The 21,976-nt window shown below is 50.9% G+C and overlaps 1 protein-coding gene across 1 annotated transcript in view; it reads left to right on the top strand.

Annotated features, from left to right (window-relative positions):
- Window positions 1-14,207: 14,207 nt before the first annotated feature.
- The window catches only part of Satb2 (SATB homeobox 2), a 167,984-nt gene continuing 160,215 nt past the window's right edge, over window positions 14,208-21,976 (top strand). Inside the window, exons 1-2 of the mRNA XM_013353458.2 lie at window positions 14,208-14,462; window positions 15,734-15,961. Of these exons, the coding sequence (XP_013208912.1) occupies window positions 15,793-15,961 (169 nt within the window). The 5' untranslated portion in view covers window positions 14,208-14,462; window positions 15,734-15,792. The remainder of the gene's footprint in view (window positions 14,463-15,733; window positions 15,962-21,976) is intronic.

The raw sequence follows: 21,976 nt of genomic DNA on the forward strand, positions 1-21,976 counted from the left end.
GAGAGAGAGAGAGAGAGAGAGAGAGAGAGAGAGAGAGAGAGAGAGAGAGAACTGACCAGGGAGTCCACACTGGGCACAGGGGATTTACAGTTTATTGTTTTGCACTTGGCCCTGTATTTGTGCTGTCTTTCTTCCTTTATTCAAACTTTTAGTTAGCATACAGAAAAGTGGATTTCGTCATAGTACTTAACGTTAGACCAGTCCCCTAGTCCCCGCCATTGCTCCTCTTTAATAGTAGCCTCTCACCATGACAGCTTCCAAATCCTCCGCGAAGCCCTTGGGGTCAGGGGAGGGGCTCTGATGCTGATATTCTTGAGGCGAAGTCTGCAGATCTTGGCGCTCTCTGATTCCTACCGAGGTTACATAAAGCTCCCGGAAACAGCTTAAGGAATAGAATGGAAAGGGATTGAGATGGCGTAAAACATTTAAAACAAGGCTTAAAATCTGTGGCACCATGACTCCCCGACAGTATTTACGCATGCACGTGTAGGGTGCCGGAAAAGATGCAATATGTCCGCGTCTGAACATAAGCAACCTCCTCATTCCCTAACATGCTCAGGCTCAGCTATGCTGCTTCTTTTGTGTCTTTGCGCTGCACCAACCGGAAATGAACAACCATCTGGGCACTGAGTTCCCTTCTCTGCTCCGGGCTCAGGTATCCGAAGGCCAAATGAGGAAGCTACCAGCAAAAGGTTTGCCAGGTAGACTCTGGCAAGCCGGGTGACACTAGGCTGGGACCTAGTAGACACAACTGCAGGGACCCAGAAGACACAGCTGCCTGCTTAGCACCTTGGCTTAGAAGGGTGCTTAGAAACTGCGGTCCGCTTGTGCACCCCCTCCCCCCCCAGGACCGGGCCTCCGGGCAAGCAGCATTTCCCAGCACAAGCAATTAGCTACAAATAACACAAGAAGCACAGGCTCTGTAAACCGTGCTAATCAGTGTCCACCGCTCGCCCTCTAACGCTAGGGCCGCAGAGGCTGGACGTGGAACCCTCGGGAAAGTGGCTAGGCCTAAGAAAGATCCTGGGTGCTGACCGAGGTCTATAGGGAGGTGTCTCCCTGCCACAGGAGTTCGGAGGAGGCTTTTCTTAAGTTGCCACAAAGTCTGGGCCACACTGCAAAGAGCCGATTTGCCTGTTATCTAGAGCCCCCTTTCCGTGCTTGGAATCATCTCAACTCTGATGCCTCTGCGGGGGGACCTGGGCTCGGTTCAGGGCTTCTGCATTTTTTTAACTGAGACCCTGGAAGCCAAGGTGTCAAGTGAGCTGAAGAGGCCCGGGCCCCTGTCCCTGTCCCTGTCCCTGGTCTTAGGCACTTCTCTCTCTTCTCCCTTCTCCAAAACCAAGTCATTTAGGGCGAAAAACTACGGTTCTGATTAGTTTCAAAGAAAAAGGGTGTTAGTAAGAGTCCGGGGCGCCAGCTCATTTAGGGGTGCCTCAGTGCCAGAGCTCCCGCGAAGCTTAGCTCTTAATTCAGGTTAGTGTAGGGCGCGTCAAAGCAGTCATCAGGCGTGCCCAAGGGCGAGCTGCCCGGGGACTCAGAGTGAATGGGGAGCAGACCGCCGCGTTAGTCAAATAAGCAAGCTAACCCAGCTCATGGGGCATTTTCTGGGGAATGCGCTAACAGACTATGGCTGTCACACACCTTACAACATGAGGTGGTGGAAAATACAGAGTAAAGGTTTGTTGCACCTCTGAGTATCCTGCACTCGCTTCCGGCGTAGGCCAGGGCAGTTCTTCACCCTCCCCCCTCCACACACACACAGCTCGCAGCGAGCCTCACCTGTTCTCTTCCGACCCTGCTGAGGCCACGATCTGTGGGCTCAAGACCCCCAAGATGCCCTCCGCAGAGGCAGGGCCTAGCTAGAGGACCTGATGGCGAGGCTGGGGCTCAAACCAGGGAGCAGACTCCAAAGAAGGAAGGGCTGGGTGTCGCTAGCTGCTTTCCGGCGACCCGCGAATTAAAAGTTGCCACTTAGCCTTTCCCCATATAGGTGACTGTGGGTCAAGGGCGCCACGGAAAACTGCGAAGGCCATTTCCAGCCACCCACACTTTATGACGGTAAGAGGCTGAGCCCCAAACGTGGAGACTCCGTGGTGCCCATACAGCCTCACTTCAGGTTTCCCCCCCGCGGCAGACGGTGGGGTGCAGGCCAGGTTTAAAGGTCTCTCTAGCAAAGAAGGGGGAGTCCTCTTTTCAGAAAACGCTCACGGTGTGCATTTGGGAGTTAGAGAGGGTCTTCCTAAACTTCCCGCCCCTCCTGTCCCTGTCAGGGCTGCCTGCCCACCCCTCAACCTCAACCAAACACACCTTTCTCGAAGCAAACTTGGTGGGAACAGGGTAATAGGTGCGAGAGGTGACTAACTCGGTCATCTGAAGGGGAGCCGAAATAACAGCGTGGGGAAGGGCTTTTGTAAAGGTTTTTTTTTTTTTTTTTTTTTTACACGGTGCTGATGTGCCGGGCGCTGAGGAGATCTGCTTACTGGCAAACAAGATGCCGGGTCTGGCAGCAGTGGTCAGGAGCAGCTATGTGGGTCGCTGCAGACAGTTTGGTCTCAGCATCCCTGGGCTCAAAGCCCTAGGATTCTGACGTGGTCCAAGACCGGGTTTCTGAGTTGGAACACACAGCTTCTTTAGGCCTGAGCGACCACACTATCAGTCTCTCTCCTCTCCCTCCCCTCTCTATCCCTCTCTATCCCCCCCTCTTTGCCCCTTCTCCCTCCCTGTTGTGGACAGGTAGCCCCGAAAGCAAGACGTGGGAGTGATGAGCGATGAGCGGACCGATCTAGGGGCTACCTCTTCTGGATTTAGGACCCTTGGGGATCGGGAAACAAGAAGCGAGTCAGAGGGGCATCCGACTCTCAGAAACTAGGGCATGGCTTACTTCCCCCAGGACGGGCCAGGTCAGAGCGAGAACTCCAAGCACAGGGCTCTCTGGGACGGCTCTTTGAGCACGTAAATTCGGTCACGGGATCCAGAACTGGTGAGTGACACTTGGTGATGACTATCAGGTTTGGCAGTGCCCTTTTCGGGTCTCGAGATGAAGAACTCCGGAGGTTGATTCGTGGCAGGATCACCCTGGCCACTGCAGCCTCGTTCTTTCTGGAGATTGGGATGTTCTTTCAAAAACAGAGTCAAGGTTTCTGGCCTGGGCCGTTTCTAGTCTTGGATAGGCCTTTATTAGCGGCGATGCTGAGGGACTCAATGGCAGTCACACAAACCTGTCCGTTCCTGACGCCCACCTCAGCCGAACCGCGCTCACCGGCTGGGTCCCCTTGGTCTCTAAGGTCACCCCTCCCCCGCAACCACTTGTCTGAAATTTACCAGATTCCAACCTTAAGGCAAGAAAAAAAGTGTTTCATATACAAACCGATCAGGGTATTTGCAGATAATTGCGAATGTCAAATACTCGGGCGCGATGACGAAGTGCAGAGATTGCCAGGGCCGGAGCTGGGCCCAAAGGGCGGGGGTTTGCTGGGCTGCCCCACCACCTCAATCCTGCCCAGAGGCGGGTCTTGGGGGCGGGGCGGGGGGGGGGGGGGGTCGCCAGCATCTGCCCACAGTCCAATTAACTAAGATTTGCTTCTTAGAGCTAGCACCAAGGAGTTCCTTCTTATATCCAGTCACAGAGCGCTCTCCCTAGCTGCCTCAGCTAGGGTAGGTGCCCAGGGTGAAAACTGCACCAGACGTGACCGGCCCCGTTCACTTCCAGCCCCTTGAAGTACACAGTCACCAGGTGTCCGGGTCTCAAACTAAAGGCCCCGCCACCTGGCTCTCCCAAGGCTAACCCTACTGTGCTTGTAAGACAAACAGGAAGGAGACTCATTGGCCACTCTGGTAGCAACGGCTTTCTAGTTCTAGGGTTGGTTTTAAACAGAAATAGAATAAAGTCGGGGGTGGGTAAGACAAAAACCCCAGCTTTTTTTTTTTTTTTGCCTTTTTTGCCCCAATAACTAACATGGTTTGAAGAGGCCTTGGTGTACCCCTGGAGGGGATACGCCTTCAGCCTGCCAAAATGGACCCTGCCCGGGTTTCAGCAACAGTCAAAGGGGCAATTCCCTGCAGCTTTTGGTCAAACCTTCCCAGATTCTCTCTTCCATGAACCGCACTGCGGAAACAATCCCAGTGTTTCCGGTTCCTCTAGTCCTCCAGGAGCCGGGCTAGGGGAGAGGGTGGTAAATACTCTTCCTAGACTTAAAAAGTGCTGGCAATCAGGCATCTCTTGCCCCTGACGATACCCCGAAGCTGATGGCTGAGCTGTGATTTTGCGAAGGATGGGTCTGGAATTTCAAGGTGGCAAGGAGTAGGTTGTTGGTCAGGAGGCTGGAGTAGGTGGGAGAGGAACAGCAGAGGAGGTTCATCGCTTACAGTGATATCTATCCAACTGCACACCCAGGCTTTTGGGTACAACTTTGCGGGGGGAGGAGAGTTAGCCCAGTTCTTCACCTGACCCTCACCTTTCCTTTTGAGGAGAACAGAAGACTTCAGGGTGGAAAAGGAAAGACAGAGAACGGTGCGTGCATGGCCGCCTCCCTAAAATGTTGCATTCCAGTTTCTGGGGACAAACTAGAAAGCCTTGCAGGGCAGGAGTGAAGGACCTAAGAATTGAAAGGAGGGAAGGCATATCTTAGGGATAGTAGAGAGGCCTGCACCCGGTGAGGGGGGGCAGAAGCGGCAGGTCGAAGGCCTTGGGATGCAGAGCTACCCAACATTTGAAAAAGTCGCATCTGGCCCCCGGAAGTCCGGTACCAGCTCCTTAGCCAACAGCCACCAGGAGCGCTCTGAGCATCCAGTCCTTCACGCGCCTAACCCGGAAGGCATCGATCTGGCCTGAGATCCTGACTTGAGGTTCCTTGGAAGTCAAAGAGCAACTTGTCTACAGGGAATCCGCCCAGGTCCAGGGAAGTGGCGTAGGACGACAGCCAAGGTTTTCGAGAGCCTGGGCGGCCAGCGGGGCGCCGCAAGTGTAGGATGTGATTCTATTTGACTTTCCAAATCAAAGCGCATTGATTGGCGCCTAAAGAGTTCACGGCACATAACTGTCTTAATTAAACCTGCTGTAAACAGACAAATCACTTCTTGCTCTTGCACAGAGAATTTGGGGAGATGGCAGAGGGTCTGGCAGAGACTGGGCTTGAGGGATGCGCTCTTAAAAACACACACAAATGAGGCAAAACCAGAAAAAGAACAAAAGTGAATTTTCCACACCCCCAGAAAAGAGATGAACTGAAACAAAAACTCAGGATAGCAGGGAGTTTTGAGGGGCAGCCAGGATCCCCTCTGCAGTGAGTCTGGACGCAAGTTCGGAGGTCAGAACCAGCAGGGGAAAGGCAGGAAGGTTGAAGAGACTGAGGTGCCAACCACAGAGGCGGCAGGTTAGCCCGACTGGGCCCTGAACTTTTCTCTTAACCTGCCATTCCCTCAGATCCACACAACACTGAGGGGGTACCTCCTTCCTCAACGTGGCCACTGTGGAGAACAAAGATAACTCGCAGAGAGCGCCCTGGACACACCCACCGTAGTGGGTGCCTGAGAAGATAAGACCACGGAAGGTGATGTCTGTTGGCAGGAGCCCGGTGAAGGGTGGGTGGAAGGGCAAGGTGTTTGCCAGTAACTCTCTTTGAGAGCCAGGAAAAGAGGTGCATGGTCACTAGAGCTTCTGGGTGTGCTGGTGTTGGCTGGAGCTGAGCATCAGTGGCTGGGGGAATCTTCAAAAGGGTGAGAAGGGCCAAGGACCCCGTGTTGGTGTTGCTGGCTTTTGGGATAAGGAGGGTAGAATCTGCCAAGGTCAGCGGGGTGCCTTTTCCTCCAGGACCTTGAAAAGTGGCGGGTCTATCTCGGAATAACCTCAAGCTTTCTGCAAGTTACCTGGCCGGGACAACCCTCCACAGACTTCAGGTCTCCCAGCCTAAAACCACTGGAACAAGAAAGTCTGTCAATTTCCTGGCTAACCGCGGAAAAGAAAAATTTCCCCAGTACAGTGAAAATACAGGAGATACGTTCGCACAGGTTTGGGTATGCTTCTGGTAACTTCAGGAGTGAGCCCATTGTCCCTGGAAAACTTGTACGATACTTCTTTTACTCTGTCTTCTTTGGTATCGGAGCCCAGTAATAACGCGAAGCCCAAACGGCTCTTCGTTTCCTTAGGCTGGCGTCTGTAGACAGTAACTATGCTGTCCTTGAGGGAGAATTTAACTTCAGGTAAATTATAGCACAACACATTTCTAAGTTGTTTTTTTTTTTTTTAAAAATCCGTTTTTAACCTCCACGTGAAAAAGAAGAAAAACAAAACAAACAAGACCCACATGCTAGGTGAAAACCGTTCTTAAATTGTGTTTAGTTTCCAAGATTTTTGTATAGGTGGCTACAACCCCAAAGACACTAGTTAACTGGCTAAAAGCAATTCTTGTATATGGAAAAAAAAATCTTCTCTACTTTTAAAAAAAAATCAAGGTTCAATTCACAGACGGAAAATATCTACTTTTGGGAAAACATGCGTAAAATAGAAGTAAAAATAAAAATTTAAATTGTGGAATGGTATAGAATTTCGACTAAAAGCAAGTTCTCACTAAAACCTACGAGTCCGAATGCAGTTAAAATTAGTTAAAAGGGAAAGCGTGCAGTCCCCCTCAACACATAAAATGGAAAAGTCTTTAAGACCCTTCCCTCTCTTCTATTTTTTCTATTCCTAAACAAGAACCATCCACCTTTTAAAATGCTCCGCTGCCGCGCGCGATCCTGTTTATTCTGTATGCAGAGGACTTTGAAAACAAACAACTTTTCCACACTCACAGCCACTTACACCAAACGTAGTCGCCCGTTTTTTTTGAAAACGGGGAGGAGAGAGAGAGAGAGAGAGAGAGAGAGAGAGAGAGAGAGAGAGAGAGAGAGAGAGGAGCTTAGGTAACCAACAAGCCCAATTACTAAGCTTTATTGATACTAACAGGAAAAGTTCCCCCTCGTAAAATTTCTCCGAGGTTATTAGTTATTTAAATCAGCCTGGGGCTGGACCTGCGGCTCCTAGGGCACCTTCCTTGGCTCCTGGAGGTGAGCAGCCTACATCGGCGCCGCGCTGACCCTACCACTTCCCACTAGGGACGGGGCCAGAGGGGCGAAAGCAAGCGCAGATTGCTGAGGTGAGCCACTTGACTAGGGGTGCCAGGCTTGGCAAGGCCGGATGGTCACGGGTACCAGGCTTCAGAAACGAATCAGTCACCACCGTTGTGGAGGCTGTGGGAAAGCAGGCCAAGTGGTCACCGGAGAGCCTCAATTCAACCCTCCCAACTGCAATGGTCTTATCTCTTGGGTGGCGCTGGTCACCACTGGTCCCAAAGACCCGGATCTGGCCCGGCATGGCACCCGCCGGTTCCGGCGTCCAGGGCAGGCTCCTGTTATAATTGAGGTGGGCTCTAGGTGGATTTACATCTTTCTGGGTGAGCTATTGCCAGAATAGCCAGTTCCACTGTGTGTGTGTGTGTGTGTGTGTGTGTGTGTGTGTGTGTGTGTGTGTGTGTGTGTGTGTGTGTGTGTGTGTGTGTGTGTGTGTGTGTGTGTGTGTGTGTGTTTGTGTACCTGTGTAACTGAGCGGGTGGGTAGGGGTGGGTAGGGAATTGAATTTATGAAGAGAACAGCAACCACAAAATACCTCTTCCTAGCAAAGTCCTCTAAGCAATTCATGGAGGCTCTCACGTCTTGTTGTAACTTCAGAAAGGTGCCAGGTGACAAGACAGCCAGCTCTGCCGGGGCTTGCCCTTCTCACCACAGGAGGGAAGGCACCGCGGGTGAAGAGGACCGAGTCCCTGGGAGGACGGTGGCGTCTCAGCCAGGAGGACTTTAGTCCGGAAATCAAGCCTTAAAGGGCTAAGTGGGTGTCTGGGGGGCATCGTGCAACCCTGGGGAAAGCGAAAGCCCTAACCATGGACGCTCTCCAGGTCCCCTAACAGGATACACCGACTGCGCGGCTTATCCGTGGTCCCAATAAGAGCCCTGGACGCTGCCTGCTAGCTGTCTCTGCTTTTCTGGGCACCTCAAGCTTAGCCCGGGCCCGAGTCCCAGTGTGCCCCGGCGACTGCGCTGTCCTGGATAGCCTGGCATCCAAAGGCCTGAGCTCTCCAGCCCTGGGCCAAGGATAGCGCGGGTCTGTCGGCCAGGAGATAGGAAGGAAGGAAGGAAGGTTTAATGATATGCCTTGAGGTTTTATATTTGGGTGTAGTTTTCATTACCAGAGGTTGGGGGCAACTGCAGGCAGGGAGATTTGGCTTGCCGGTCGCATCTTGGTGTTGGGTGGTCTGATGGTAACCCAGCCCGGGGACCGCACCCGTTCCGCGCCTCTTTAACCTGAGGATTCTCGGCGCTGCGCAGCCCACGCGGTGGCGCTGTAGGGAGCCGTCGCCTTCACTCTGGGCGGGGACCTCTGGCTGTGACCCGGTCTTGGAGGTGGAGGGACCCTTGACAACCAGCCTTGGCCTTTAGTTCTCCTCTTTGGGCCGGGATTCCTCGGCCTCCGTTGGTGTTTCCCCAAGGAAAATAGCGCAGTCCGCGCGCAGCCCCAAGATGGGGACGAGTGGCCGCGGCGGTTCTTTTGGCCTTTTCCCCCTCCTCCTGCTTTGTTAATTTTCATCATTTATGGTAGAGTTCTACACTGAGGTTACGTTAGCGGGGCGGTCGTATGCTCGTTGCGCCGCTGCGGAAGGAAAACCACCCTTTAAGACACTGAAAAAGAACGTCGGATCCCGCGAGCCCTGGCGTGGAGGGGAAAGCATCCAGAGGTGGCTGCAGCCTTTCCAGGACTCTTCCGACCCATCCGGTGACCGCGAACCTGACATCAAACCTTCGCCCAAGAACTCTCCTAGCTCTAAACCCTGTCACCCACCTTCTAGGAAGCAGAGCCCACACCAGACGCTCGCTCTGTCTCCTAGGACCTCAGGTGTCAGGAAGCCAAAGAGATTCCCAGCCACAGTTCGCCGAGCCACCCTGGAGACTCTGTCCCTTTGCGCTTTGGTGCAGTGGGTTGCCCTGAACTCCAACTCCCAGACACTGGCAGCTCGGCTCCCAGGACTAGTGGCCCACCACCCTTTCCCGAGACGGGCATCCTCCGGCCGGTCTCACCTCCGACCAGGCCTCAGTGGTCCCTCTGAGGTCCTTGGGAGAATTCCACCGCACCGCCCACTATAGGCCCCTAGAGAGTCCTTTTTTATCTTTGCCCGGCGCGGGTTGATCTCTCAGGCTCTGATGCCAACGAGGAAGCCGGGTGATAACAAAGTAAGTGTCCCCTGGCCCTGCACTCCGGGCAGTCCCCAGAGTAGTCTGAGAAAGGGCTTAAGGCACCCTTAGTGGATTTGGCCTTCTCTCCGGGGCTCATCCTGGTTCTCAGGCACCCCGGCCTTCCATCCCTTGTCCACTCGACTCCCTGGATTTGACATCTAAACGCAGTGGTCGCTTAACTCTCCACGGACAGACCGAGACAGAAATTGTCTTCAGACATGACATGGACATCCTTAGAAAGAAATGAACGATCCCCCCGCCAAACCCCATCTCTACTAGGAACCAAAAAACATTTGGCCTGTTTTTTGGTTCCTAGAAGCCTTGGCCCGCCAGCTAAGGCTTTCTTAAGGTGGCCATTTCCAGGAAGGTTTAAATGCGTGTCCTAGAGTGGAAAGAAAAAAAATCAGACCAAACTTTCAGTGCTCTGGAAGAGGTAGCCCGGCCTCTGGAAAGGCTTCTTTGCATGGGTGACCAAACTTGAGAACCAGAGAGGCCGAGGGAGTGCGCAGAGAGCTTGGCACTCTACGTCCTACCAGGGCAGTCGGGCCTAGGTGGCCCACAGCCAGAACACCACCGAAGGTGGACCTGGGCTGAACGCCTGGCAAGCCAAAACCTCAGAGGAATCAAGCAACACCGTCATTAAAAGTGCAGGCCGTAGGAGGACTTAGGCCTGGGAAGAAAGAAAAACAGCCGCGAAAGAAAAACTATGAGCCTTAAATCGGAGCCTAGGAAGTCCCATTGCTTTGTTGTTGTTGTTGTTGCTTGAGAGAAATAGATAAAACAACGGAGTGGTTGTGAAAGAGGAGACCTTTGGATACATTCGGGGAAAAATTAGGGCTAGAAGCACCCTAGAAAAATCTCTGTGGATCCCCCTCAAAAAATGTAGGTCGGAAGCAAACCAAAGAAACATATCCAACCCCCAACTTCGCATTCTGAGGGGCGGGGGCAGTTTCCCAATCGGTTGTGTGAGTAGGGGAGCGAGCCGGAGTTTTGGATTATTAATTTAAAAAGACGAATACACTTATACCATTTTTAAAAAGGGTGATTTGTTTCAAAAAATGTTTGGAGCCAAACCGTCATAGGGAATACAAAATGAAACCAAACCGTTTTTTTAAACGTCATCAAACATATTTATTTAGTTTTGAAAATGAAAATCGTAACAAAAAGTTTCAAAGAGTTCTTTAAAATCTATCTTATTGTAGAAATTAGAAGTGTTTGAAATAATTAGTTGAAATGGGGTCAGTAACAAAGCTGGGCTGGGCAAAGCTTGTGTAACTTGAAACAGAAAAGGCCTTTATTAGGGACAAAACTAAAGGGAAACTTCACACTGGGCACGCTTGGCAAAACTTTCTAGAATTCTCCTTTTGCGAAATTTGAAAAATGAAATTTGAAAAATGCTCTACTAAAAATAAGTCTGCCAACATCCAAAGTTCAATTTTGGTAATGACATCGAATTGGACGTTTTTATGTATATTAAATGTAACTTGTTTATTTTTTGAAATGTAATTCTAAATAACTTAGACATTTTTTTGTTCCAAATGGCAGATCTTCTTTTCATTATCAAAAATAGACAAGAGAAATGATGAGTTTGAAAGGGTGGAGAACCTAAGCCACAATGCACATTTAATTGCACTTAATTGTATAGTTTATTTAAGTAGACTTTCTAGGGGTTTTTTAATAATTTAGAATCAATAGTTCCCTTCAAAGCATAATAAAATATTTACACTTTATAAAATATTAACTGATTAACAATACTGCCATATAAGAGTGTGTAGTAGCCGAAGTCCATAATCACACTGTTGACAGGAGCCTGGGAGGTTAGCGAAGCGATCCTTAGGAAAACGCAAAGGAAGATTTTTCCGACTGTGGTTTTTATAAAATAGCTCATTAATGACTTGGGGTAGAACCGTTCCAACCATTCGCATCATCAGATATAATAATACTGACGAATCAGACAAAAAAGATCCCCACTAAACGGTTTGCATTTTTTTCCAGGAGTACTGAAGTCCTAATATCATCAATTCTTCTTAGTTCGTGGTCGTTGGGCCGGAGGTGGATTCTGCAGTTCTAACATCAAGGTAAGAAAGGAAATGGGGGAACTTACTGTTGTTAATATATAAATAAGATATACGCAATCCTCATTTTAAAAATGGGCTAAGTTTGACAGTGATAGTTAACTTTTTGAAACTCCCCTTTCTCATTTAGATGGCTATTACAGATTTTTATTTTTTTTTTAAGCTTGTCGATCAAATTTAGTTTCTTTCTTTCTTTGCTTCCAAAACCCCTTTAGCTACCTTCACGGGGCTGATTTACTCGACCTATTTTGCTTTGACGGGCTTCGAGTTTTCTCTAGCCCCTTCGGCTGGGCTGGTTGTTGGGGCTCGGAATTTGGGGGGGGGGGAGAAAAAAACAGGGCGAAGAAAAAGCCTTCCCAAAACTGCGGTGGCTCCGCGGAGGATTGCTACCCTGCTGGCCTCTCTCTGCTTGGCTCAGCTCCCCAGTAGCCTGGGGCTTCTGCTGAAGTTGGTGGGCGGCTCCTCGGAGTGGGGCTCACCGAGTTCTGGACATCCAGATCTAGGCCAGGGACAGGTTTCGTTTTGGGGACCCTTTGGCTTTTAGAAGCCCTCAGTCCTCGCTGCCCGTGAGCCCGGGGCCTTTGGGGCTTTGGGGGTGTTAGGGGTGGGAGGAGGGAGGTGACAAAGCGACTGGACGGCCGCCTAGGGCTCCAGCTCGACCCGCAGAAGCCACCTCCTCCGGCCCAGCTCAAGGCCGGGATTTCGAGGTTCGCCCCGAGCGCGTTTCCCGAAACCGAATTTAGTTTGGCCCTCTGGCGCCGCCGTACAGCCGACGCTTCTTAAGGGGGACTAGTGGCTCTGGCAACCCGTGGTGGCGGAGTCCTTGGGGTCCTGGGGGAACGGGAGGGAGCCCTGTGCCCAGCAGGGCCGGGAGGCGCCGCCGCTTCCCGGGGCTCTTGGAGCCCCATGGCTGGAGAGGACCGACTGCTATTTCCCTTCCCGGAGGTCCCGGCGGCTGACGGGCGCCCCGACGCTGCGGGCACCAAGCCGGGGCCGCGGCCCCTGCCCACGTGCTTATTCTTAAGGAGGTCCGCGCCCCAGCCGGGCGGCCGAGACAAAAGCGCGGCCGCGAGCCGGGTCCGGGCGGACCGTGCTCGCGCCACCTTAAAGGAACCCCGCGGCGGGAGCAGGGAGGCCGGGGCCGCGGGAGTCGGCAAAAGTTTGCAGCCTCCTCAGCCCTTGAGGGACCGGCTAGGGGCGCGTCGGCGTGGCCTCGCTCGTGGGGGGCACGGGCTGGGTCCCCGCGGCTCGGCTCCGCTCGCTCCCGCACTCAGTGGTCTTTGCAAGACCCCAAAGCTGCAACCCGATGGCTCGCAGCCCTCGCCGGGCACCGCGTCCCAGGCCTCCCGGGCGGCCCAAGCTGTGCTGCTCGCAAGCAACGTTGCCCGCGTGGCGAGAGTGGCAGGGATGCGTCCCGCCCTGCGCCCACCGAGCGAGCGTGCGTGTGAGCGAGCGAGAAAGCGACCCTCTCTCCGGTGCCACCCACGGCCCGGCGGGCGATGGCTCGCTCCGGGCGTTCGGGACACCCGGGCTATTGTTTCGGACCCGCGGCGGCGCCCGATCCGAGAGGGACAAGCGGCCTTCCCCACGCGCTGCCGGGAGCGCAGCGGGCCGGACCGGTCGGCACGGAGCTGATGGGGAGCTCGCCGGCACCGAGAAAAGTTGCTTTGAGGGGCGGAGGCGGTGGGTGGTGGGCGGAGGCGGTGGGTGGGGGAGGCGGTCGCCCTCCTATCTCTCCAAAGTCGAAAGTACTCGGCGGCGCAGTTAGCAGAGCCCCGGAGACGAGGCTGCCGCCGCCGCCGCCGCCGCCTCCCGCGCGCCAGTCTGCGCCTCTGCGGCGAGCCGCCACACCGAGCGCCCGCCTAGTCGCCGCAGCCTGCGCGCCGGGACGAGTGCGCCTCGGGGCTGGGCGAGGCGGCTGCTCCCTGGACTTGCCACAAGGAGGAGGACCAGATCCTGGGCCCTGGCGTTCGTCAGCGCCCGGACGCACCCATCCGCCGGCCGTGGCCACCGCCTCGCGCCGCACTCAGTCCTCAGCCATCCGTCCTTCGTCGCCCGGTGCAGGAGGTCCTTGCTACCCCGCTCCCACCGCCGACTCTCCCCTTCCTCCTCCTTTCTCCCTGCCTCCCTCCCCCTTGCCTATCCCTATGCCTCCTCCGCAGCCCGGCTCGTTGGGTCGCCGCGCTCACAGCGATTGATTGATTGATGTTTAATTTCCTGCCAGGCGGGGCCCCCCTCCCCCCGCAACCTCCCCAGCCCTCCTCCCCGCCCCCCACTCCCCTCCTTCATTGCGGTGGACCAGTCTGGCTTGGGTTTAGATCCGTCCCCCCCCATTCCCATCCCGAAATAACCCAGAGACTTCCCCTACCCCCACCCCAAATTATTATTTTGAAGGCGCTAGATCTGGGGACCGAAAGGGGGAGGGGGAGAAATCGGAAACCGAGGACAACCCAAAAGGACTCACTTTGCCTGATGACTCAACGCAACTAATAATCATCTCCCTCTCAGTGTGTCTCTCTCTGCGGCTTGTCAGTGAGTCCGGCTCTGGCTTCTGGCAGAGGCGGCCGCGAGGGGAGAGGTTGGAGGTGACAGCTTGGGCGGCCGCGGCTTTTTCTCTGGAGCGCGGTCCTGGGTCTCCGCGCCTCCTCCGCTCTTGGTGGCACGGTCACCGCGGCTCCCGCCGCGCCTCCTCTGGAGCTAGCGGCGGGTAGGAGCCGGCAAGCCTGCGGCAGCCTCCCAGTCCTCAGCCCTTTCTCTCCAGAACCGGTCTCCTTCCCGAAGGTGTGAAAGGCTCATTCAGCCCCCTCTCTCCCCCCTCCCCCGCCGTCCCCTCCCCCGCTCGCTCGGGTGCCCCTTAGGAGGAGCCCTCCTTCCCCTCTCCTCCTCCTCCCTCATCCCCCCCCCCCACCATCATCATAACAACCATCTCCGAACAGAAGACACCCTGACCCAGGACCTTAAACGCTAGGACCCGGGGAAGAGGAAAAGGAAAGGGGAAGGAGGAAAAGAGAAAGGAAGACTAAGACAATCCTACAGATCACCAGAAACTTTCCACCCTGGATTCTCTACTTTTGCTCCATGGACAGAGCCCCAGCCAGCCAAGTTTCAGACAGACCGTGAGCAGTAAGTACGCTGGGCGAGGGCTCCCGCGCGGCTCGGGAGTTCGGGGAAGCCTGGGGCGTGCTCCGTTCCCCGGCTGTCCCTGGTTGTCCCCAGGCTCCGGCTCTGGCTCTCACGCTCCCAGGCGAAGCCGGGAGTTGCGGTGGAAGCCTCTCTCACTACCCCTCCGCGCACTCCCTACCTCTCTCGCCTCCTTCCTTTCCCCACTCGGTCACCCCCCACCTCGTCTCTTCCACCCGCAGCGGCTAGGCTTCTCCTGCGTTCAAAGCTCCCTGGAGGCTTCCGAGTGCCCCAGGTGTATTCGGGGGTTCCTCTCGCGGGTGTCAGTGACATTTCGGGCGCCGGTTCATCAGGTGTTTTTCCCTTCTTCCGGGTCACTCCTCCAAAATTCAGGAGTGCGGGGGAACTGCGTGTAGCGTTGCCCGCTTGCTTAAGGACCCCCCGAGGAAAACTTCCCAGATTTAGAAATTGGGGTTAATGAGGGCTGCTCCTGCACCCAAGATTCTAAATTTCTTTCTTTTATGTTTTATGCTTATTTGCTTTTTACAAAAGCACTCGGGAACAGATGAAGATAAGAATTCTCCGTAATAATAATAATTGTAATCTTGCGATGGAGGAGAGCCTCCAAAAACCTCGAAGTGTTTGGGATGCTCGTTCCCGTGGAATTATAGTTAATTTTTTATTGTGCAAAGGTGTGTGTGTGTGTACGTGTGTGTACATGAGTGTACTCGTGTACTTGATCCAAAAGGTAAAAAGCGGGGATTCCATGGATCCGTTGATAAGTCTTTGGCTCCTGCCTGGCCATTCATAGCACATTTATCAAGCAATTAATTTGCTTAAGGATCCGTGTCTGTCCTGGCTCCCTCCCAGGTCGGGTGGGGACCTCTTGCTCTGAAGTACTCTCATTTCGAAACCCAAACCCCCACCCTGTGGAAAGGGCAGGGGGGGCTCTCCATCAGAGAAGGGCTAAGGAGGCACTGCCCGCTATGAATGGGGGAGCATTGCTAAGTGCTGTGAGCTCCTCCGACTCTGTCTAGACTAACTCTTGGGACCTGAGGTCTCAGTACCTCAAGTCCTGGGCAGCTTTGGGGCCTCCAGTGTTAAGGTTGGGACCCGCTATCCTGGGACCCTTCGGGACCCTTATGAAGCGTGGGAGGAAGTTTGTGTGGCTGTGGTGCAGCGCTCTGCCACTGGCCTGATCGTCTATCACGTGTGTGAGCGGTTTTCCCTCTTTTTTTTCCCTCCCCCTTCCCTCCCCTCCGCCCCCTCCCTAGGTCCCTGCGCGTTTTATTGCGACCTGCCTGTGGGAACTTTGTCTCCAAATCGGAGCAGCATGGAGCGGCGGAGCGAGAGCCCGTGTCTGCGGGACAGCCCCGACCGAAGGAGCGGCAGCCCCGACGTCAAGGGGCCTCCCCCGGTGAAGGTGGCCCGGCTGGAGCAGAACGGCAGCCCCATGGGAGCCCGCGGGAGGCCCAACGGCGCCGTGGCCAAGGCCGTGGGAGGTAACAGCCCGGAGCTGGGAGGTGCGCGCAGCCGGAGGCCCAGTGATAATGGCCTGGGTGTCAGGGTTCAGGTTGATTAGGCGCTCTTTCAGTGTAGGATTACAGGAAGTCAAATCCAGGTTGCCAAATAATGCCCCGCTCGCCTGTCTTGCAACTGGTAGTAGCTTCATCTCGAGTTATAAGAAGAAAGTGGTTTACCCAGAGGGTGGCATTTTTTGGGCACTTTGCCACCGTGTGCCGAGGTGTTGGCAGGTCTGTGTCACAGCCAGCTAACTGTTTCTAGATTTTCCTAGAGAGCTCTTGCGTGTTTAACTCCTTTGCCTTGCCTAGGAACGGTTCTAGGGCTGGAGCTTCTAAGCCTTGATTTTAGTGGGACAGAGAGGGAGGATCAGGCTAGAACAGGGGCAATGGTTTTTTTTTTTTTCCCTGTAGCCAGGACAGGGCTGAGGGACTAACAAGTTCTATGAAAAAGGAAGAATCACCATGAATCCATTATGTTCTTCTTAGCGGATTTGATGCTAAAGTTGCCTGCAGAGTTGAGACACGGGCGTTTTTTTTTTGTTGTTGTTGTTTTTGTTTTTTTTTAACTTTGTTAGGATTTAGAGAATTGGTCGAAAAATAGCAAGCAGTTTCATTTGCTCCCTGCTGCTTCCCTACCCAAGATTTAAATATTACTTAAAGATAATCTTTTGATGTTTTCATTACTTCTACAAATACTTTCTTTAAAACTGGTTAGTGAGGAATCTCAGAAAACTAGATCAGAGAAAGATTTGAGCACTAAACTATTTTCTGGGTTGCAGGCCTGTCCACTAGCTGTCTGTTAAATAGGAAATGTACAATTTTACATGCCATTCAGACTTTTTTGTTTGGGACAAATCATTCCTTTAATTTTATCATGCCTGAGATTCCCCTTCACCCTAGACATTTTCAGCAGCAACGTGTTTATTGTAATTCTTTATGCTGACCAGCATAAAGTGATACAACTTTATGGTAAAGTTTGGTGATAAGGTCCCACCCCTGTGTCTGCGGTGTACATAGAATTTTGGAGTAGACACTTAGCTTGAAACATCTCCATGCACGTAATAAGATGACACTTGTCTGTTTTTAATTATTTACTATTTTTCTTTGTGGTAGACGTTAAGGATGGCTCGCCTTAAATCTTTGAATGGGCCATTTCTCTTGAGAAGGACTCTTCCTCTCAATTTTTAAAGTTTTGACAACATGATTTGGTTTCTGTATAGTCCATCTAGAGATATGAAAATATGCTTTCAATTTGACAAAAAAAAAAGAAAGGAAGAAGGGAAGGAAGAGAGAGAGAGAGAGAGAGAGAGAGAGAGAGGAGAGAGAGGACCCCGGATTATTCTGTGGCTCACTTTTCAATGTGGGGTTTCTGAGTGCCTTGTCTTAAGACTGGAGCAATGACTTTAGCCTTGCTGGATGTATATGTACCTATGTGCACATCACAGATATGGTAGGAACCAAGCTTGGGCCGCTGTATGTGTTGCTAATGTCTGGTGAAAACAGCTTTGGAAAACCTCGGAGAAAGTGTATTCTGAAAGTCACTTTTTATGTAAGAAAAATCTTAGACCTAACATTTCTGTCTCTGTTACTTCACTGCCCACTCTGAGCTCTCTGAGGTCCCTCCACAGTTTGGAACGTAAACTGTTAGAAATTGTGCTGCCCTTCTGCAATGTTTCCTTCGTGTCCTATTGGACACTGTGAGAGGAACTGCTTCTGTCTGCTGACCAGGGCACCTTTAGTGTGGAATGGTAGTCCTTTTGCAAATTTTCTGAAATTATACTTGAATTTGTCTACGGGCTCTAAATTTGATAGATACTAAAATTTATTGCCTTTATGAAGAATAGTAGATTTATTTCAATCGTCATCTCCGGTCACCATCTTGGAGGCTCCATCTTATTTAGAAACAGTGAGGATCCTGTTAGAGGCCTCTCAAGCTGAAAGTGAGATAACATTTACAGCAATAAACACTGTTTGCAGTACTTAATAGTAAGCGTGTATGTGGTGTCTTTGTATACGGTGGACTTTTAAATATGCTCTTAAAGCTCAGTTCTCTATGGCTTTAAGTATAGATTCCTTTGGGAATAAACTAATTTAGAGATTCAAAATATCACAACTTTGAATATGAAATTTTGGAGTGAGAAGGTTTTGACTGAGTGTTAATAATGATTTTGTGAGCTCCAGCTGACAGAGTTTCCACAGGTATTCTAAGATGTTGCCAGTTTTATCTGTATAACCTCTAACCATGTAGATATCACATAATCTATGTGATAGGCTGGCTGAAATTCAAGACTTTTACAAATGTGCATCCTGAATTTAAGAGATGTTCAAATCATATTTCTAGTTAGAAATACTCCCTAATTGAAACTTTTCTCTTTTAACGTAGGATAAATATAAAATAGATCGTATTTCCACCATTCTACCTCTTTTGTTGAATTTTCCTCATAAAGCAAACACAGATAACCACAAAAATACTTATAGCTGAGTCATTTATTATCATTTTGGGGTCTGTTGTACTCTTTCCACGCCAGGAGAATGGACATAACGCTCTCAGAGCTCAGTCCTTGGGGGCACATACCCCTTTTTCTTGAGCTCTTCCTGAAAATCGTTCTCACAGCAATGAGGGAAATCATTATGTTTATTGGTTGCTCTGTAAAACAGCAATTTATCCCACCGGTTTTGGTGAGCAGGGAGAGAGACATGCTTTTCGCTGGCTGCAAGAGACAATTCTGTTGCTGTTCTCCTTCTTAAGGAGAGAGAGCTTGGTAGGATTTTTGGCAAGACTTAGATAATTCATACAAAGGTGGGAACTGAACGTTCTCGTAGGTTTGAACCGGTGGCAGTGTTGTGGGTTCCTTAGGAGTCTCCCGAGTTGTCTTCTGAGAAGAAACTTAGGCTGACCCAGATCCTTGTTTACAATGTGGCCAGCCGTAGATGCCCATCAACAACTACACCGTTTGGTTTTTGCTTTGTCTTCTCCATCTCCCCTAGCGTATTTCTGCTCCTTGTTGATGTTGTGTTTTTCAAGGCATGTGTATAGATGCAAGTGCCCAGCTGTATCTGACAGTCGGCTTTTGTCAAAGGTCCTCAGGAAAAAAAAAAAGGCTAATATCTCTTTAAAAAACATATGAAGGCTGAGAGAGAGAGTTTAGACAGGCAAGAGCCCTGTGGTGTTGACAGCTTTATATTCCTGCTGGGTGACATTCACTTACTAGAACTGGCGTCCCCTCTCAGCTAGTAATTCGCTCCATAAGGATGGGGGGAAAGGATGATGAATGGTAGGGACATTTATATTTGCGCAATTGTTGATTAAAACTTAGAGGTCTATTTGAAGACTCAGAAAAGAAGGACAGGGTTAAAGATGAATTAGCCGAGGACCAGATGACCCCAAAAACAGTTCTGCTGTGGGGAACCTACAACCCAAAATGAAAGTGGGACCCAGGGAAGGTTGCAGAGGAGGCCAGGCCTCTGGCCTTTTCCAGGCCGGTGCCCAGCTCATTGTTAGCAGGAACATTTTCACTTTTTGGGGGTTTGGCTTCAAGAAGAACTTCCAGACAGCTTTATTTAAGCTGAATGAACAGCACTTGGCTATACCAGATGGTGTATTTGCTGATGGGAGGCATTAAACACCAGAAATCTTTTTGGTATTTTTCTTTTTCCTATGATTTTTTTTAATGTTTTTTTAAAAAGGGGGTCTTAAGTGTCCTAGATTTTTTGGGGGGGGGATGGGCGGGATTTAAACATTGGGAATTTCTCATTGAGATATCTGCTCCTTCTGGGGAAAAATTTGTTTATTTTTGAAGAACATTTTACTTAAAAAAAAATAACTGGATTTTATTGGAGGACTGCCGGCTGGGGTCACCTGATACAGCAAACCTGTCTGAAGTGGATGCTGGCCTCTCTTCCAGGCCTGCTCAAGCACATAGCCGCCTTGTTGCAAGGCGAGGGGAACGTGTTGTTATACAGTGCACACTTGATGCATTGGAGCAGGCGCAGATGGGAGCGAGATTGCTAGGCAGGACCTCGTTGGGAGCCGGGCATCATCTCCCAAGGCAACATTCAGCTCAACCGTCTACACGGGCAGCCTTGCCTTTGCGACGGAGAGAACAGGGCACGTGCACCAGGTCAGGTGTAGACTCGTCGTCAGCTGGAGAGGAGCAGTTATCTTGTTCTCTTGAGAGACGGGCCGATGGGAAAGAGCAGAGATGTTTATATAATATTGAGATGTATAAGATACTTAGAAATAGAATTGTCAACACCGGGACACGGGGAGAGAGAGAGAGAGAGAGAGCTCTGTTTCCAAGGACGAATACCATAAGGTACCCTGGCAGTTGGAGCATATGTTCAGAGGGAGGACTCCGAGCCTCAAGAGAGGCTTCCCTTGCCTAGCCTAGCTACCCCACTATTACTATTTTAAAGGTTTAAGGTCTTTCAAGAAGAGCGTGAACTTAGGCTCCGGGGTCACCCCGCCGTCTAACGTGGCCTCTGTAGTTCTGCTGAGGTAGAGAAATAGCTCTTCCCTAAAGTGCTTTTAGCCCTTGGCCTGTTATTAAAATAAAGACATACTTGGTTAAAAAAAAATATATCTATGCAATAGAACATACACATTAAAGAGAACATAGGGTATCCGCCCCTCAGCGTCCTGAGTGTAATTTGGTGTTTCAAGTAATTTTCAAAGTTTTCATGTTCCATCAGCAGAAACCCCCTGACCATTATATAGTGAAGATCTGTTGCAGTGGCGTGCTCTGTGCGCATGTGTGTGCATGCGTGTGCGTGCGTGTGTGTGCGTGTGTGCGCGTGTGTGTGGTGTTAGTGTGTGCACGCGCATGTGTGTCTGTGTGTGTGGTGTTCAAACTGCAGAGATGTCCCCTAAGCCTCTGTCTTTGAACTGGTGCAGAAAATAAGCCATGCCGTCATTTCCTGGAAGTTGTGGCCAGCAGGGTTAGTCTGTGCATCTTAGAAATCCTTCCTTCCTGTATTGACTTCTTTTTCTTTTTTTTTTTTAATTCTTCTTTCTCCATGGGAAGAGCAAATAGATTAATGATCGTTGATAAGACCGCTGAGATGATGAATTTGGGTAATCTTAAGGACAAGTCAATCAGTTATCTCAGGCAAAGACTATGGTGATTTTTTGTTGTGTGGGGGGGGAGGGTACTGCTGTCAGGACAGCCCTGAGACTTGATCTAGGCTTTCCTTTGGTGATTTGAAACACTGTTACTATTGCTGCTGCTGCTGTTGCTGCTTCCGCTTCCTCCCACCTCTCTTTCTTCTGCGAAATAAGAAATCAGTGAGCAGACAGTGTATGCGAATATTTAAGAAGTGTGCTACACCAACAGAGTTAGATACGCTCCGTGCTGTATCATTTTCTCTGGAGACAGCTATCATTTCAGAGTTGTGTTTTGGTTTCTGTGGAGATAAAGTTGATGTAGGTTCTTAGCGTGAGAACAAATGAGTCCACATTTGGCATCTAAGTCCACAGCTTGTTTCGCTTCGGGATGCTCCGTGGCAGGAAGCCTGCCTACCACTAAGACAGTCGCATATTTTTATTTAATAAGTAGGCTGTAAAATAATGCTGGAAGAAGTGTGCAGTAGCGTAGTAACTTTTACTATGTTCTTCACGCTGACGCTGAGGTACAATGGCATTTTGGAACATATTTAAAGACAGAGCACTTGACAAAAGCTGTATGTGTAACAGTTTGTCAGGGAGAAATGACAAGTGGTAAGTGACAAATGAAATGTTGGCATCATCAGGCTTTATTTTGATAAAAATGTCTCAATTTGCAGTGATATAATCCTGCTTCATATTATTTCGTGAGTGGTAAGAGATGCATAAGGAGAATTTAGATTTTGTGAACGGGAAATTAGCAGCCCAAACTCTCAGCTCAGAAACTTTGGCAGCGTGTCCTACCCCCTGCTCCCCAAGAACAGGAACAGCAGTGAAATGTTGGACCGAACCCATACATTTTAACTCATTATTTTTTTTGAAAAAAAAAAAAA

This window comes from Microtus ochrogaster, unplaced genomic scaffold (assembly GCF_000317375.1).
Source record: "Microtus ochrogaster isolate Prairie Vole_2 unplaced genomic scaffold, MicOch1.0 UNK8, whole genome shotgun sequence".
Taxonomy (NCBI): domain Eukaryota; kingdom Metazoa; phylum Chordata; class Mammalia; order Rodentia; family Cricetidae; genus Microtus; species Microtus ochrogaster.